The sequence below is a fragment of the Marmota marmota genome, unplaced genomic scaffold, assembly GCF_001458135.2.
Source record: "Marmota marmota marmota unplaced genomic scaffold, marMar, whole genome shotgun sequence".
Classification (NCBI taxonomy): Eukaryota; Metazoa; Chordata; class Mammalia; order Rodentia; family Sciuridae; genus Marmota; species Marmota marmota.
In genome coordinates, this window is record NW_026000241.1 from 2,830,974 (window position 1) to 2,848,606 (window position 17,633).

At 61.5% G+C, this 17,633-nt stretch overlaps 1 protein-coding gene across 2 annotated transcripts in view; it reads right to left on the minus strand.

Annotated features, from left to right (window-relative positions):
• Positions 1–10,901, minus strand: part of Adgrl1 (adhesion G protein-coupled receptor L1) — a 26,654-nt gene extending 15,753 nt beyond the window's left edge. Inside the window, exons 1-4 of one of the 2 annotated variants that reach the window (XM_048795478.1) lie at positions 10,737–10,901; positions 7,740–7,953; positions 4,026–4,135; positions 600–614 (exon numbers count right to left, since the gene is read on the minus strand). In XM_048795478.1, coding sequence (XP_048651435.1) covers positions 600–614; positions 4,026–4,135; positions 7,740–7,953; positions 10,737–10,806 — 409 coding nt within the window. In that variant the 5' untranslated portion in view covers positions 10,807–10,901. The remainder of the gene's footprint in view (positions 1–599; positions 615–4,025; positions 4,136–7,739; positions 7,954–10,736) is intronic. The other variant, XM_015489139.2, reaches the window with a different exon arrangement.
• Between the last annotated feature and the right edge of the window lie 6,732 nt (positions 10,902–17,633).

The following is a 17,633-nucleotide window of genomic DNA, read 5'->3' on the forward strand; positions in this document are numbered from 1 at the left end:
CAGGGCGGGGTGGGACGGGGCGGGAGGACTGGTGCTCCGTGCTCCACAACAGCTCTGGGCCTCGAGACGCCAACCAGAAGATCTTAAGCCACAGGAGCCCAAGAAAGAGGAGGAAAACAAGGTGTCCCCCCCAGCCCACCTCCCTGAACCAGGAACACATTGCAGAAGGTGCCAGGGGGAGGGGGAGAGAAGGAGAGAGAGACAGGAGAGGGAGAGTTCACCCGGTGCCCAGTGGGGGGCTGGGGAAGGGAGCCCTCCCCCCTACCCTGGATGCTTACACACTTCTCCTGAGGGAGGCAAAAGAAGTGAGAGAGGCCAGGTCCCCGCAAAGGCCAGGGACCAGGAAGGAGGGACAGGAGAGAGAGAGAGAGGGAGGCAGAGAGGATCCTGCCCGAGCTCAGAGAGGAGCTGCCGCGGGTATCTGGAGGGTGGAGATGGCCAGGGCTGGCCCCACCGGGAGGACCCCCTGGGGAGGGGGTAGCAACTGGACGGAGTAGGGGTGGGGAGAAGAAAGGGCCGGGAGGGGGCGGGTCACATGAGTATGGTACGGGTGGAACAAAGTGTGAGTTAGGGGTTAGCATTGGCAACAGTGCGTTTACCTTTCTGCTCCACTTCTACTTTAAGCATCGGAAGAGAGAGAAAACAAATTGAAAAAAAAATGTGCAAGAAAAAAGAGAAAAAAAAAAGAGATTAAATTGCTTTTGTTTCTTTTCTGGCCACACGCCCCCTTTTCCTGTCCTTCCTCGCTCCTGCTTCCCCAACCCCTTCAGTAGCACCAGTTCAGCCCCCGCCCCCCAGTCCCTTCCTCTGGGGTAGAGTGGGGCCAGAGGGTGCTGGGGAGACAGTCAGAGAGGACGGGAGGACACAGGGAGGGGAGAGACAGAGAGACACAGGGCAGGGTGTAGGCAGGCTGGAGGAGAGAGCCCTAGTGCACCTAGTGCAGGCACCCAGTGCAGGCGGCAGGGGGGAGAGTCCCAGCTGGGAGGTGGGCTCTGGTTGGGGGGCACTGGGGAGTGGAGGGGCCAGGAGGCTCCCCTCCCACCCCACCTGCTGCCCTCCTGCTAGAACCAGGGGCCCGGTGGGGTAAGGGGTTCAGTGTTTCCTGGGGCCTGGGCACCCCCTCCCAGCCAAGAGAACAGGCTGAACTCCTTCCCTTTAGTACAGGCCTCGCCCAAGTCCAGCTGCCTTCCCCGCAACCCTCACAGCTCAGAAACAAACACGGAGAGAGGGCGGCCGAGCCAGACACAGAAGGACAGAGAGGCAGACAGGCAGATGCCTCCAGGCCTCTGAGGCCGGGTGGGCAAGACAGGGGCAGAGAATCGGGGGTGAAGGACACAGACTGGGCAGGACATGGGGGGCAGACACGCTCCCACACTCCCCTGGGGGCAAGCCCCAGGCTCAGCTTCTCTGCCCAGCCCACCCAGGGCCCGGGAGCCCAGAACTCCGCGCCTGCCCGCTGCCCTCGGTGGGCGGGCGGCACCTGGGGGAGGAAGGGGCACGGTTAGACTGTGCTCAGCTGCAAAGCAAAACAAGCGTTAGTCCAGTGGCCTGGGGTCCTCACACATCCAGCGTGCCCTCCCCGTGGAAGCCCCTACCACCCAGCCCTGACCCACCCTCACCAGCACTGGAGTCACCCAGCCTCTGACGCCCAGGGCCACGAGGCGCCCAGGCTACTCCCCGCCAGGCTCGGCGTCCCTGGCCCCCTCTGAAGGCCTGAGCAGGAGCGGAGTTGGACTCCCTTCCCAGCGCCTCACCCAGAGCCTGGCACTCAGGACGTGCTCAGGGAAGGATTGGGGACAAGTTCCCAGCCCCCCTGGCTTCTCACTTAGCCTTGGTGCCCCTAAACTCCAGCCCCCTTCTTCTGGGGCCGGCAGCTAGCTCAGCTCAGCCCACCAGCTCTGCTTGCCCAGAGCACGCGTGGCCAGCCCTGCCCGGGACACCCAGGGGGTCCCATCAGGCTGGCAGCTGCCCCTGCCCTGTGTCTTGTCACTGGATCCCGGTCTCTGGGGGTGGTGTCCCAGGACCGCACTCACGGGCACTGAGCTCCAGGACATCTCTAAGCCCACTTTTCACCAGGCCCTGTAGCGGTCTCCCTTTTTCTCGGTACCTGAGTGGCCTCTTCTTGCTTTGGACTCTGCCTGGACCGGGGAGCTCTCCCTGCCCTGTATCTTGCCTGCTCCGGGAGGAGCTCACCGTCTGATGCTATTCCTATTTGTACTGCCATAGCAGTAAGAGTGACTGGTACGAGGTCATGAGGAGTCACAACAAAACTATGCCTCAGTGTCCAGCACGTGTCAGGTGCTAGGAAGTATGCGGTGGGGGGCCTCACAGGCAGTCCTTCACAAACCCTGTCTACAGATGAGGAAACTGAGGCTTAGTGACGTGAAACCCCAGGGTCCAGGCCACACAGCTGTCAGCAGTAGCCCTGGGTCACACAGAGGCTTCACTCCCACATTCTCTCTACTCCTCAAAGCACTGGGGAAGCTGCTGACCCCCTCCCCCAGAGTCACAGGTGAATGAGGAGGCTCAGCTGGCGGGGGAGCGTCGTACCATTACTGAGCACATCTGGAGCCAGGCACAGGGCTGGGCGCTGGGGGGTGAAGACGAAGCCTCTGCCTTCGGGGAGCTTACACTCGGCACTCAAAACTCTGCTCCTGGGAGCGGACCGTGTGGCCGGCCTGGGGCCAGGAGCTTCTCACACGATCTCCCGGACTCACGCCTCCTTCTGTAGAGGCCCAGAGAAATTAAGTCATTTGCTCCAGGTTTCAGAGCCAGAAAAGTCTAGAGCCCAGCTGAGCCTCGAGCCCACCTGACACCCCCCTGTTCTACGCTTGCTGCCTCCCCCTTCCCACCCTGCTGCCCCAGCCTCGGGGGTGGGCGGTGTCCCCAGTGCTGTGGGGAGGCTTCAGGGAGCAGATGGACATCCCCCTCAGACGTGGCTGAAGGCCTCTGGCGCTGAAAGGAAAGGGCGAGAACTAAAAGAAGAAAGTTACGGAAGCACATAAGTGATCCAGTTTTCCCTCAGTGGCGTGTGTCACCTGCGAGGAGAAATCAAAGGTTTGGGGGTAGGAAGGCCAGGGTGGGAGGGGAGAGGAGGGAGAGTCACAGGGTCTCCTGCTCCCCTGCCCTCCCTCACTCAGACACCCTGGTGGCCCTGCCTCCTCCCCCCTCTGCCTGGAGACCCTATCTCCAGGTTGGCTCTGTGAAGCCAGGTGAGGAGGAAGAGAGGAAGGGTGATGGGGAGGAGGGAGGGAAGAGAGAGGGCAGGAAAGGAGGGTTATGTTAAGGGTGGGGTGCTGAGGAGGAGAGACCCTGTCTTTGTCTGCTCCCCTTATCCAGGTGCAAGAAAGCCAGGCTCCTGGCTTCCCAGATCCCTTCCTCAGGCTTCCTGAGAGCAGCTCTCAATCCAACATGGCAGCACTTCCTTTGCAGACAGGAAATGCTATCATTGTAATGGGCAAACCAACCAGGAGATAGGAATCTGTCAAAGTGGTCTCCCACCCTTCACACCAGCTCTGTCACTAGGTCTCAGAGGGTAATCTGTCTCTAGGGATAGAGTCCAGCTTCCATGACTGGGAAGGGGCAGGACTTGGGGCATGTGGGGGAACATGAGAAAGGACAGGAAGTTGAAAGAGGAAGGGAGGTGAGTGAGAGGGAAGAGCAGGTGTATAAGGGAGGTCGGAAAGGGAAGCGATGTGAAGAGGGAGGCAAGAAGTTAAAGGAGTGACAGAGTGTGCCAGGAAGGCACAGGAGCGCTTCAACAGGCGAGGGACAAGGAAGCAGTGGGGTGAGGGGGCAGGGTAACGGTTGAAAAAGGAGCGGTCTGTGGGGCGGGGGAGCAGGCACAGTGTGGATGAGAGTGTCGAGGAGAGGTGCGCATGTGCGGGAAGGGAGGGGCAGGCTGGCTGTCACCCTGTGCCTGACCCCTCCCAGATGTGCGCACGCGTGCTGGCGAGGGCACCTCCTTGCTGCTGCTCCGTGGGGAAGGGCCCACGTTCGTTCGCGTGAGGAACAAGATGACTCACTGTAGGGCACACAGTCGTACTGCACCTCCAGGTACTTGTAGGTCCCAGGACAGGGGTCAGGAAAGGCGTCGGAACCAGCGACCACCACACACTGGGTGCGGTTGTTGCACCTGCGGAGGAGAGAGGAGGAGCTAGAGGGGAGCAGCCAGACCTGGGGTGGGGGTCCGGTCGGGAGAGGAACGGACACCTTCACGTCAGGAAGGTGCAGGGGAATGAGGCCAGGCCTGCAGGCCCCCGCGAGCGCTGTCTGCCCCCAGCACGCCCGCTGCGCCTCCTCTCAGCCTCAGCATCATGCTCAGGGCTGGGGTGGAGGGGTCACCCCAGAGCCACCCCTCAGCTCTCTCGTCCTGGCTCTGGCTCTGTTCCGTCCTTGGAGTTTTTCTCTAGATTAACTGTTAAAGTCCCTGCGCCGTTCACGGAAGGGAAACACACGTGAAGCGGGTCTGCAAGCACGCTCGCCATCCAAGGGCCCCGGTGTGTGGCTGTGTAGCCGAGCACAACTCATGAACACGTCCCACCCTCGGGCAGTGCTCCTGGGACGATCTGAGCCAGGACAGCCAGCAGAGACGCTCAGCCCCCGCCCTGCCGGCTTCTCAGGGAAACCTGTTCAACAGCAACCAAAGATGTTTCTCACTGTCGTCTGTACCCTTTCCTAAGAGAGAAAGTCCCCATTCTGTAGAGAAGGCCAGATCTAGGCTGGGCAGGAAGGAATCGAGAGGCTTCATGATAATGTGGAGCAGACGGAGCCCTGTTTCTCCCTGCAGTCCTGTCCCTAACCAGTGACCGGGAAGAGCTAAGTGTCTTGGTGGGAGGCTGGGCAGGAACAGGGAATGGGAGGGTCCAATCACACTGGCCTCAAAAGTGGTGAGTTTCCCTGTCACCCAGCAATCCCCTGCTAGGTGTGCACCCCAGGGGGCCTAAAGCAGGTGTTCAAGCAAATCCTAGAGACACGCTCACAGCTGCACTACCCACATCCACCAAAAGAGGGAGACAACTTAACGTCCACCAAGGGACCAAGGCATGAAAGGTGGCCCATCCAGGCAATGGAATATTATTCAGCCATTCAAAGGAAGGAAATGCTGATCCCTGCTGTGACCAGGAGGAAATTCGGCAGCGATACCGAGTGAAAGAAGCCAGACACCAGGGCCACACAGTCTGTGACCCTGTTTACATGGACCGTCCAGAACAAGGCCAATCCACGGGGAGAGGAAGCTGCTCCACTGTCAGGAGCGGAAGGTAAGAGGGAAGGGGAGTGACAGTAATGTGTAGGTGATAGAACGTCCCTTTTGAGGTGATGGAATGTTCTGGAACTAAGTAGAGAAAGGGCTAAGAGTCTTATGATAAATACAAACACTGCGAATGTACTAAATGTCATTGAATATGTTCACTCAAAATGGTTGATTTTGATCAGCTAAAAATAAAGAGAGCTGGGGGTGTAGTTCAGTGTTGGAGCGCCTGCCTGGCATATGCGATATCCTGGGTTCAATTCCCACCCCCAAAATAAACTAAGCAAATAAATGCATAATATAGTTAATCTCACGCTGCCTTACTTAAAAGGATAAAAACCAAAGTGCTCCTGGCACTTCCAGCTAAGATTCCCTACCCCGGCCCCTCTAGAACCGGAGGGACCCGTGACCAAGTTCTAAGCGACGAGGAGAGGCTGGGCAGGGGTGCCGTACAGAGCTGGGCTCCGGGCGTAGAGGCACGGGACGGGGGAAGCAGGTGCGCGGGGTCTTCCCAACAAGGAACCATTCAGGTCAGCTGTCCTGGGGTGTCTCCCAGAGCTGCGCAGCTCCACCCATCACCCTAACTAATGCAACGAGCTTGTGGATTCTGACAGCAGAGCAGCCGGCCGGGCGCTGAGGTAAGATGCAGAGATGGCGCCGCATCCCCCACACGTGGCTCAGGAGGCCCACCACGCTCCCTGGGCCCCAGTGACCCCAGGGGCTGTGACCAAGGCAGGCACTGTGCCAGGAGTGGAGACGGCGGAGGCCACCAGACCCGAAGCTGATGCTGTGTGGATGAGGTCAGTGGGGAGAACTGGAGGGCGGGGGAGAGGACCCCCAGGAGGAGCAAAGGCCGGAGGCTGGACGGGCAGCGTCAGGACACGGGAAGGGAGGAGGCGCAGGACTGAAGGGTCAGAGTGGTGGCAAGGATGGAGGCAGCTCCAGCCAGCCCATCTGCCCCAGTCCCCTGACTGCACCTGTCACCTCCTGACACTCCTGGGGGCTCTCCATGACTCTTCCCCAGTGAGCTGGCCCGGCCCTCCCTCCCTGTTCTCCTAGACTACAGGACCTGGAGTGGACCCTGGATTCTCTCAGGCATTTGGCAAACATTTAGTGAGTGCCTGCTGTATACCTGGCCATGGGCTCAGCAGCGATGGACAAAAAAAACTCTCCTGTCCCCAGGGGAGAGCCAGTGAAGGCAGCAGAAATGCCACACAGAGGCAACATATCAGAGGAAGCCAGGACGGCGGGCAGAGCCAGGGGCCAGGGCTGGGCGGGAGGCTGCGGGCACTGCAGGTGAGGGGTTCAGCAAGCCTCGCTGAGGGCATTAGGTAAGGAAGCCACAAGTCAGGGACAGCGAGGGCTGTTTGGGTGTCAGGGAACAGCATTCCAGGCAGAGGGCACAGCAAGTGCAAAGCCCAGAGGGACCCCGAGTCGGAAGCTGCCTGGTGCTCGTGGGGAGCAGGGCGGCATGGCCGTAGCCAGGGATGGTGGCCAGTGGGGAGCAGCGAGGGGCAGCAGGGGAGGTGGGGCTCTGCGGGCTGGGCAGGGAGGGATGGGGTCTGACTGATCTCTGGGGCTGCCGGCCGCCGTGACCAGCAGCCCGAGGGCGGTGAGGAGAGCGGGCGCTCCCGGGGCGCGGGGAAGAGGTGGCCTGGGAGTCGCGGGAGGTTCTGGTGTGAGTCACAGGAAAAGCTTCTGGCCCACGGTGGACTGGCATGGGTCCGGGTGGCTTGTGCAGTCTTGCTCACATGGTGCCCCCGCCTGGGACACCCCCAGTCACAAAAATGCACACTCAAAGAAACCCTGCCAGCCACACACGAATGCACTCGCCACACACACACACACACACACACACACACACACACACACGGTCCCTCACGGTCACACGGATTCAGTTCAGACACACGTCCACCTGCCGACAGGCGCGATCCGGCAGGCTCAGCACAGACGCGCTGAAACACATGAGCCCAGACACAGGGCACAGTCACACACACCTGCTCACAGGCCCCGTCACCCCCAGACGCACACTCACACGATCACGAGCACGCACAGACACACGTCAAGGTGACAGACACAGAGGCTCGGAGACACAGGGCCGCACCCTGCCGCAGTCACCCTCGCGCACACTCCCGACGCGGGCCTCAGGTGTCCACCCCGGGAAGCCTGCCTGCCCTGGGGTCTTCCTCGTGGCTCTCCCCGCTCCGTGGACGTCCCAGCCTGTCCTGTCCTGGCGCTTCCTGTGCAAGCTCCCATCTGCCCAGCAACTGGAGCTTCTGGAGATGGCGGCGGGTGGTGGGGGCCTGAGCCCGTGTTCGTGGGCGTAGGTCCGTGGAGGGGGGGGGACAGGCCAACGCGCCGAGCCAGGGCAGGTCTCACTGGCTGTCTGCGGAGGGCCAGCACCTAGCAGGTGCTCAGGAGACAGGGTGTGAGTGCGAGAGGCCACGGCGGTGCCCAGCGGGTGGTGGTGGGGATGCGGGACGCTCACCTCTGCGACATGATCTTGAAGGCGTCCGGCAGGTAGCACTGCACGTTCTCCATCTGGAAAGGGTCGGCATCGCAGATCTTGTCGTCAGTGCGCCCGTAGTTGGCGTTCTCCACCATGATGACGTCGCTGCCCGGGCACCGCAGCTCGATGGGGTAGCCTTCGCACGCCAGCTCCCGGCGCATCAGCCCGAACGGGAGCCCGGCCCGGCTCAGGCCTGTGGGGGGGCAGGGCTGCATCACACTGGGGCCTGCGGTCCCCGTCCCCGGGAGGCACCACCTCCAGTTCTGCTGTGTCCTGGAGATGGCACTGGGAAGGTGCTCCTCGCGGACCGGCCCCGGGGGGAGAACCTGGCCCCAAAGCCATGGCCATGCCCTCCAGGTCCCTGGAGCCTACCCAGATGGATAGGAAGCACCAGTTGTCCTGGGGCCGGGGGCCAGGGGGTGAGTTTTGCTGTTATGGGCTGATTTGTGTCCCCCACCTCCCATATTCACCCGCTGAAGTCCCAATCCCCAGGACCTCAGAATGTGACAGAACGTGACTGTCTTTACAGTGGTAATTGAATTAAAATGAGGCCACTGGGGTGGGCCCATGCCCAACCGATACTACTGGGATCCTTATAAAAAAGGAGAATCTGGGCACAGAGACCCAAGGCAGACTGTGTGAGGACCCAGGACAGGGCAGCCATCGTAAGCCAGGGCCAGGGGCCTCGGGAGGAACCAGCCCTGCCCACCCCTTCATCCTGGCCTCCAGAGCTACGAGCGTGCCTTTCTGCTGCTGACCACGCGGATGTGGTGCCATGTTCCAGCAGCCCTAGCAAACGAGCCCACTGCGATGCCACTCGGGCTGGGGGTCAGGTGGCACGGTGTCGGCTGGCCACGTCTACATGACGGAGCCCCAATAAAGACCCAGCACCAAGCTCCACCAAGCTGCCCTGGTCGGCAGTACACTGTGCACACTGTCACGCACTGTGACTGGGGAATCAGTGCTGTCCACAGTCCCCTGGGAGGGACACTGCAAGCTCCAAGCATGGAACTTTCCTGGCCTCTTCCTAGGCTGGTCTGACTCTGTCTGCAGTGTGGGCTTCCGGTGAGTTCCGGTGAGTTCCGTGAGCCCTTCTAGTGAACTACCAGACCTAAGTGTGGTATGGGGGTCCCCAGACTTGCAGCTGGTGTCAGACGGGGTCTCAGGAAGAGCAGGGGGAACAGGCCTGTGCTCAGGTTTCTGGAAGAACCACAGAGACTGGCTTTGCCACTTCCCAACCAGGAACGCTGTGGCCCAGGAGTCCCACCCTGGGCGGGTCTCAAAATTTGAGAGCAGGAGCCTTTGGGGCACCGTGCCCACCAGGTCGTTCTGAGGCATGCTTAAGTTTGGACAGCCACTGCTGGTCCTCCACGGGCCCGTTTTCCTGGGAACCCTCCCAGTCACCATGATGATGAGGGAACAGGAGCATACCTTGGGCAGGTGGGGTGACATCCTGCTGGGTCTGGGATCAAGAGCTTGGACTCAGGATCCAAACAGCCTGTCTTGAAATCCTAGCTTAGCGGCTGCCTGGCTGCCTGGCCGGTGGCCCCGTGCCACCCAAGTCTCTGGGCCTCTGCCCTCCCCCACCAGGAGCAGTGGAAACAATTCCCCTCCCCAGGACCTTCAGAGGGACCAGGGTGCTGTGTGTGCAAGCAGCGTGTGGAGGGGGAGGGGAAGGGTTCAGACTGTGCGGGCCAGAGGACACAGCACGGCCAGCCTGGGACAGCCACCTTCCTGGACACTGGTCCCGCCCAGGGTTTGAGGGTGCAGAGGGAAGTGAATGCACGGGGTGACCCAGATGCTGATGGGGACGTCGTCTGTGGGTGCAGCGAGGGGCTTCTCAAAGTCTGTGCATCGGGCAGTGGAGCCAGGAGCGCCCCCTGCAGAGAGGCAGCGGGGCCTCCAAGGGGTTGCGAGGGCTGGGCCCTGGGGTTTTTTGGGGTGAGTTAAGTCCCCTTGGGAGAAAGCTCTACATGTGCCCCTCGAGCACCATCTGCTTCCTCGTCTAATTTTAGCTCCCTGGGAGGGAGGCTGGGGGTGGAGGGCTGGCTCAGATGGGTCTGGGGGTGGAGGCGGCCCCTCCTGGCCCAGCTGGGACTGCCGGGCAGAACCCAGATGGGCAGAGAACGCGGGTGCCGGGGAGCTGGCCAGCCCAGGGTCAAGGCCCTGGGGCACAACTGGACACTGTCCCTTCCACCTCTGTGGCTTTCCAAAGGACAGGGCCACTAGGCAGAGGGTCCAGGGGAGCAGATTCCAGCCAGTGCCCTTTAGACAGGGCTGGTGGGCAAGCAGGGGCACAAGGCAAGGCCAGACACCCATTTCCTGGGCCTCCCTCCTGGCCTTGCCCCTTGCTCCTGCGGGGCCACCACGGGGACAGTAATTGAGTAATGGCGAGGGTGGGCGGGCAGGCTCGGGGCACTAATTGTGGCATGTGCAGGATCCCTGGCCGGCACAGGGCCGAGCTGGGTAATTAGTTGTTTTTAAATAAACGTCAGCGGGCACGCTTTAATTAAGCCTTCCTCCCTGGGAGAGTCTCGGCGATGTAATCAGAGGGAGGGAGGGGGAGGGGGAGNGGGGCTGTGACCAAGGCAGGCACTGTGCCAGGAGTGGAGACGGCGGAGGCCACCAGACCCGAAGCTGATGCTGTGTGGATGAGGTCAGTGGGGAGAACTGGAGGGCGGGGGAGAGGCGAGCAGCCGCCCCCAGGAAGGGTGTCCTGATCCCAGGGAGCCCCGCGGGGCGGCCCCTGTTGCCCTGGCCTGGCTGACTGACTGGGCATGCAGCGGGATCTGGGGACCCCCCAGAGGAGCTGGGGAAGGTATGAAGTCACCCATCTTCACTGGCCAGGCTGGGGGGGCCTGGGCACAGGGTGGGGCTGTGGTTCTTTACCAGGTGGCCAGAAGAGGTTTCCAAATGCCATCTGCCCTTCCTGGCTGCAGAGAGACACGACCCCTTTCTGGCTCCAGCAGCACCTACCTTGGGTGGCCGAGGTGACCAGGACGGCGGTGACACAGAGACTCCAGAGCACAGCAGCCAGGCGGGCCATGGCAGCGTTCAGGGGTACGTCCTGGGCTCTCAGTGGCCTGTGTGAAGGACCTCGCCCCGCATCACCCGGTGGGCACCACGGCCTGGCCCTCCAGCCTAGGGGAGGACAGGGGGAGTGAGACAGGGGACAGGGGTGTCCCCCAGAGGAAGTGGGTATTGGGGCCACTCCCCTTCTCTCCTGCCGTCGGCTGAGGGCTTCCCTCCCACAGCCCAGAGAGGCCAGGTCCAGCTCCTGCCTGGACCTTCTGTATCCGACAGAAGCTGCCCCCGGGTGGGAGGCTGCCCAGTCCCTGCCTCCAGCCCCCACCAGGTCCAGGCGCCTCTGGCCAGATGGACTTCCCCTCTTCCCCTCTGGAAGCTTCTTGGTGGCTCATGGGTTCGTCACAGGTGCTAAGCGCTTCCTACCGGGGAGCCCCTTCTGCATTCCCAGACCCTCCCAGCCCATCTCTGCCAGGAGGCAGCCTCACCCACGAGGAGGGAGCAATGGGTATCCTCCGGGTGGGGGCCCCGCAGCCTCCTGGCCTTGGCAGGGATCCAGGCCCCTCCCCAGCCCCCAGCTTCCTGTCTCTCCTGCTCTGGTAGCTAATTAGAATCCAGCTGGCTGGCGCCACAGATCAGGGACCAGGGACACCCGAGTCCCCTCTTTCCTTCTGGGGGACCCTCGGGGTAAGCTGGAGACAGGCAGGCGGGCGGGAGGCGGGTGCTGCTCCCTGAGGGACTGGGGAGGGGTGAGTGTGGTGTGGCCGCTCCCACCCCAGGCAGGCTTGGTTCTGACCCATTCTTGCTCCCCGTGACCACTCCGTGGTCTCACCTCTCCCGCTGCTCCGTCCCCAGTGGACGCTCTCCAGATGCACACCCAGATTCCCCCTCAGCTCCCTGCTCTAGTGACAGCCCAGTTCTCCAGGGGCGGCCCCCCCTCAGTGCCATCGGTCTTGCCAAGAACTTGCTAGAAACCCGAATTCTCTGGAAAGGGCCCTCCAGGGTGGGAACCCTGGCTCCTTCCTCGAGAGCCCACCCTTATCCCAGCCTGTCCCTTGGGGGCTCCATGCTGATATATCCCAGATCTCTCACTTCCATCCAGGATCTAGCTGTTGTTTTTACCCCATATTCGAGGCCTCTGCCACGGCCCTGTCGGCTCCGGACCCCATTTCTCTCTGAGCAGGCCTTGCCCCAGGGCCTTTGCTCTTTCTTGTTCACGTGCAGCTTTTGCCAAGCTACCCCATGGCCAGCTGCTTCAGGTCTTTGTCAAATGTAACTGTCCAGCGGTGGATGAACTCCCCCGCGGGGCAGGGATCGCTGGATTATTTTCTTCATGACCGTATCCCCATATTTTAGAAGAGACCCAGTGCACAGCGATGGATTACTTGTCGAATGAATCCCAAACCTTGGTTCCTCACCCTCTGCCGTCTCCCTTACCAATTCCACCCGCATGTCCTGTGGGCTCTGTCTCCAAAGCCTCTGGCCCACCTGTCCACTTCCGGCCCCCCAGCACCACCACCCAGGACTAGGGCACCATCCTGCTAGACCTGGATCCTGTCCCCGTCCAGCTCCTGGTCTCCCTGCCTGCCCCATACCCACTGCCACTCGGAGCTGGGGGATCATGTGGTGACGTAGATCCGAGCACTAACCTTCCCCTGGGCGCTCGAGGCTGCAGGTGAGCTGGCGCCACTGGCTTGCTAATCCCTGCTTCCTCTTCCCTCTTGCTCTTGGAACCTTCCAGAACCTGAGTCTTTCGGCTCTTCCCTCAGCCTGGATGCTCCCCCAGGATCCCTGCACGTTAGCGGCGGCTTCTGATCATCATTCAGAGCTCAACTCCAAGGTCACCCCCGCAGAGTGACCTGCTCCAGCCCCCCAACCACACAGTCCCCTCCCCTGTTGTAACTCAGTTCCCCACTGCCCCAAATCACCTTTCACATGCGAGCTCTGACCACGGTCTCCCTGAAGACCCCCGCCATCTGTCCATGGTGCTCTCTGCCCGTCCCTCTGCACCCCACCCCAGGAATCTCCCCTTGACATCTCCAGCCGGACGCTGCCTGGAGCACTTTCAGGTCACTCTAGAGCATGGTGCCCGGGGCAGGTCTATACTTCCCCCACCCCTGGCCGTGGTCTGGTCCGAGGAGGAGCCTGGCCCGGGCTGAGGGGTGCTCTCCGACTTGGCTCTTTCTTTCCGGCTGCACTAGGTGTCTGAGGCAGGAGGAAGTGACCCTGGCTCGGGGCTGGTTCCCCCATGTGGCTAATCTACAGGGCTCTGGTGCGTCCAGCAGTTTACACAAACACGGGGCTGGCATTGGGCCCATCAGAGGGTGGCATTTGGGGTGGCTCCTCTCCCCCTCCCTGACTGCACCCAGAGAAGAGCCCCCCTGGGGTCCCCACGGCCCCTCCCCACCCAGCCTCCTGTGCTCTGGAGCAGCCCCCCCCCACGTCTGTGCCTCCATCTGGGTCTCAGGGCACCTTTGGTCCAGCCCTGGGGGATCCGCCCACGTGCCGCAGCCCCACAGGCCCTGGTCTAGGGGTCCAAACGTGGACTCCTCTCTCAGCCCTGATTAGTCCAGGTCTACACCCCAGAACCCCAGCGTCCATCCACCCATCCATCTGTCCTCGCCAACTACCCCTCTGGTCAGGGCCCCTACGGCTTCCCAACTGCCCTCCTGCCTCCAAATTCCAGCTCCCCTGGCAGCCCGAGGGGCCCTTTCATTTTAAAAAAATATATAATTTTAACCATTTAAACTACTTTGCGGGGAGCGCTGGGCGGGAACCAGGGTCTCCCATAGGCTAAGCGCGTGATCTGCCCGAGTGGCACCGCCAGCCCTAGACCGCTCCTCAGCGCACCGTAGGTGGCATTTACAGACATTTTCACCTCTTTCAAGTGAACGACCCAGCGGCATTAATGACACTGGCCTTGGTTCTCGGCCGTCACCTCTACCCAGTTCCAAGGCATCCCACCACCCCAGGCCGCCCGAGCTCTGCCCCCAAGCACTCCCTTCCCCTGCCTCAGCCGCTGGTGACACCGACCTGCGCCTGTCTCCCTGGACTTGCCTGGACACTTCGTATCAATGGGATCATACACTCTGGGGCCCTCTGGGTTGGGCCTCTTTCCCTCAGCTTCAAATTTCCAAAACTTCATTTCTTTTATGGCTGAATAATATTCCACCGTATGATGGACATGCGGGTCTACCTGTTCATGGCTGATGGCCCTCGGTCGACTCCAGGGGGCCTCCTTTTCCCCTCGTAGCTTTACTGAGATGTGACAGGTAAATAAATAAAATCTGTAGGTTTCGGGTGTACGGCATGATGTTGATATATGTGCACACTGTACGTGACTTCTGAAATCAGGCTACCCTCAGATCCAGCCCCTCCTCACCACTTTGCGCCAGCCCACGGGAGGGACTCATGAATCCTCAGCAAATTTCAAGGATACGATACGTCATTATTAAGGACAGTCACCACGCTGCGTACTCGTCTCCAGAACTTACTCGTTTAGATTGTGTGTGTGTGTGTGTGTGTGTGTGTGTGTGTGTGTGGTGCTGGGGGTGGAACCCAGGGCCTTGTGCAGGCGAGGCAAGCCCTCCACCGACCGAGCTATGTCCCCAGCCCCAGAACTGACTCATTTTGTGAAAGTCTATTTTTTTTTTAACAGGGTCTCTTGCTCTGTTGCCCAGGTGGCCTTCAACTCCTGGGCTCAAGCGATCCTCCCATCTCAGCCTCCCGCGTAACTGGGGCAGCAGGCAGGTGCCGCGGTGCCAGGTGAGTTGGACCATTGGTTGGTTTATTGCATTTTTGGCGCCAGGGATGGAGCCAGGCCTTGCACATGGCAGGCAAGTGCTCCACTGCTGAGCTTGACCCTCAAACCAAGTCGGTGCGTCTAAGGGACACGTGTTGCCCTGCCCACCCCACCAGCCAGTGGCCGCCATTGCACCTGCTCCTTCTGAGTTCTACTGGTTCAGATTCTGGGCTGAGGCTGAGCAGGGTCAGCAGCCGAGGTCCTCCAGCCTCACCACCAGAGGCCCCTCCCACCCCACAGGAGGGGGGCGCTCAGCCTGGGAGCCCCAACCCAGCCCTTTCTATTTTTCATTTTGAGTCAGGGTCTTGCCGCATGGCTGAGGCTGTCCCTGAATCTGCCATCTTCCTGCCTCAGCCTCCTAAGTAGCTCGGACTCTAGGCAGGAGCCACCTTGACGGGCTTGGCGGGGTCTTCTAGGTGATGGCAACACGTCAGAGCCACGCTATCGCCGTTCTCTGCCCCTCTGCTCCAGCCTCCCTGTGCTGCCATCTCTGTGTCCCTTGGTCCTGCCTCGGACATGCCCTACTTAGAGACAAGGTGAGTGTCCACTACCATCTCAGCGCCCAGCAGTCACTGTCCACCGGGTCTGGCTGGCAACACAGGGCCCCTCTTGGGCAGCCTGAGGACAGGATGAGCTCCTACACGGGAGTCGCTCAGCACCCCACCTGGCACACAGGGGGCCCAGCATCCCTTATCACAGTCACCACATATCAGTCAGCTCCACTGCAGTGACCAAGGACCGTAGGCGCTCTGAGTCCTCGGGTTGAGCGACCCCTCGACCCGGCTGCTGGCACTGACGCGCGGGCTCCTTCCGCCCACTGTCCGAGCCCCAGGTGGGCGCTTCCGTGGTCAGGTGTGCCAAGCCATCAGAGGCCACCGGGACGCCGAGAGCGCGGGTTCTCCGCAAGGCTGCGCTGCTCTGTGGAGCGCCGGGAGGGCGGGCGTCGCGGGGGTCCTGGAACCGTCCCCGCCGTCACCAACTGGAGCGCAGATTGGGCAACTTCAACAACAGAATTTCCTTTCTCACAGTTCTGGAGGCCAGAAATCCAAGCTCAAGGTGCTGACAAATTCGGTTTCTGTCGAGGCTCCTCCCGGCGCAGACAGCCGCCCTCTCCTGTCCTCCCGTGGCCTCTGCCTTCCTGCCTCTCCTGGGACACAGTCCTCCAGGGCGGGGGCGGGCCCCACCCCACGGCCTCATTTAACCTTCACGACCTCCCGAAAGCCTGTGAGGACCCAACCTGTCACAGTCACGCTGGGAACCAGGCTTCATCTCCTGGGCATGGAGGGGACACAGTGCAGTCCCTAACACTGTCCGTCACTGGCTGCGGTCACTGTAACCTACCCTCAGAAGGATGGAAGCACCACAGGCCGTGACTCAGTTTCCCTGACTGCTGTCTCCCAGGCCCTAGGACACACAATAGGTCCCCCAGACATTGTGCTGCATGGGGGGCCGCTGGGGTGGGTACCTGCCTGTGCCCCGGGAGCCACACCTGAAGCCCACTCCCAGAGCGTTCCCCCAGGAAGCACTGGGCACCCGAGGGACAAGCCCAGTTCTGGGGGCTGAAGTGGGGGCCGCAGTTTTTTTACCAGTGGCCATGCCCACCTCATCCTGGGGAGTTCAACCTGCACCCTGGGCCACCGAGGCAGCATGGCAAGGCCGGACGGAGGTGGCCACACCCTCTGGGAGGTCTGGGCCTGACCATCCCCAGGCCTTGGGGTGTAGGGGGTGTAACGGATTGAACTGTGTCCCCCGGGAAAACAGGTTGATGCCTCACCCCCAGTGTCTCAGAATGTGACCATATATGGAGAGCAAGTCTAGAGGGATCAAGTTAAAGTGAAGTCACTGCTGCAGGGGCTGACCCAACAGGACTGTGTCTTCATGAAGGGGACCCTGGACACACAGGCAACAGAGAGCAGGCCCCGTGACCATGGGGCAGAGACCGCGGTGATTCCTCTAGAAGCCAAGGGAGGCCGAAGACCAACAGTGACCCCAGCAGCCGGGAGAGAGGCTGGGACCAGATTCCCTTCCACACCCTTAGAAGGAGCCCACCCTGCCCACACCGCCACGGTGGACCCTGGTCCCCAGCACTGCAAGAGGGCTTTCTGTGGTCACAGCAGCCTCAGCAGCTCCTATGTGGGTGAGGACACCTGGGGGCGAGGGGACAGGAGGCAGAGAGAGGCAGGGCCCTGGCCTTCTGTGGCTTGGAGAGCCTGATCTGGGGACAGGTCCCTGGATACAGGGACAGTGCTGATGCTGCCTGCCTGTTGAGCCCTTGTGCCTGATGTCACCTACCCTCCTAACAACTCCACAGGGCAGCTGCCTCTGCCCCCATGTTAGAGGAAGAACATTCCAGAGTTGAAAAGATATACCTGGGCACCCAACTGGCAAGGGGCCTTGAGCCCCGGCAGGCTCAGGCCAGGCCCAGGGAGCGGGGGACCTGGGTGCCTCCAGGTGACACTGGGGATTCTGCAGCCATGAGACCAGGTTGCCTACACCTGTGTCTGCCCCAACGCACACCTCAGGTCGCCATGACCCCATCTCAGTGGGGGAAATGAGGCTCAGCGCCCTCCCGCTGTGACGGGAACTGGACCCCAGGTGTGTCCTACCCCCAGGTTGGATGTCCCCCTTGCGCCACCCCATGGGCCACACACCTGCCTGTTCTGTGTCTGAGTCCCGCGACTGTCTCAAGTCAAAGGTGGCGCAGCAGGGTCTGTCCTTGCGTGCCCTGGGATGGAAGGGATGGGTGACAGGAGGAGAGCCAGCTGTCAGGGGAGAGGCGGCGCCTGAGCCTGCCCTAGCCTGTGGTTGCCATGGCAACCCTGTGCTTGAGTGGGTGGGAGTCTGAATGTCTGGGGGGGCAGGAACTGAGAAGGGGGCTCTGGGCCCCTCACCGCCTCCCCCTCCCCTTCCAGCAGCAACCAGCCATCTGTACCTGCCTCCTGCCTCCAGCCCACTCCCCAGACCCAGCCACCTGGAGCCCACCTCTTCCAGGAAGCCCTCTGGCAGCCCTGCGTGACTTGGGGAAGTGGCTGCCCTGTGGCAGGCAC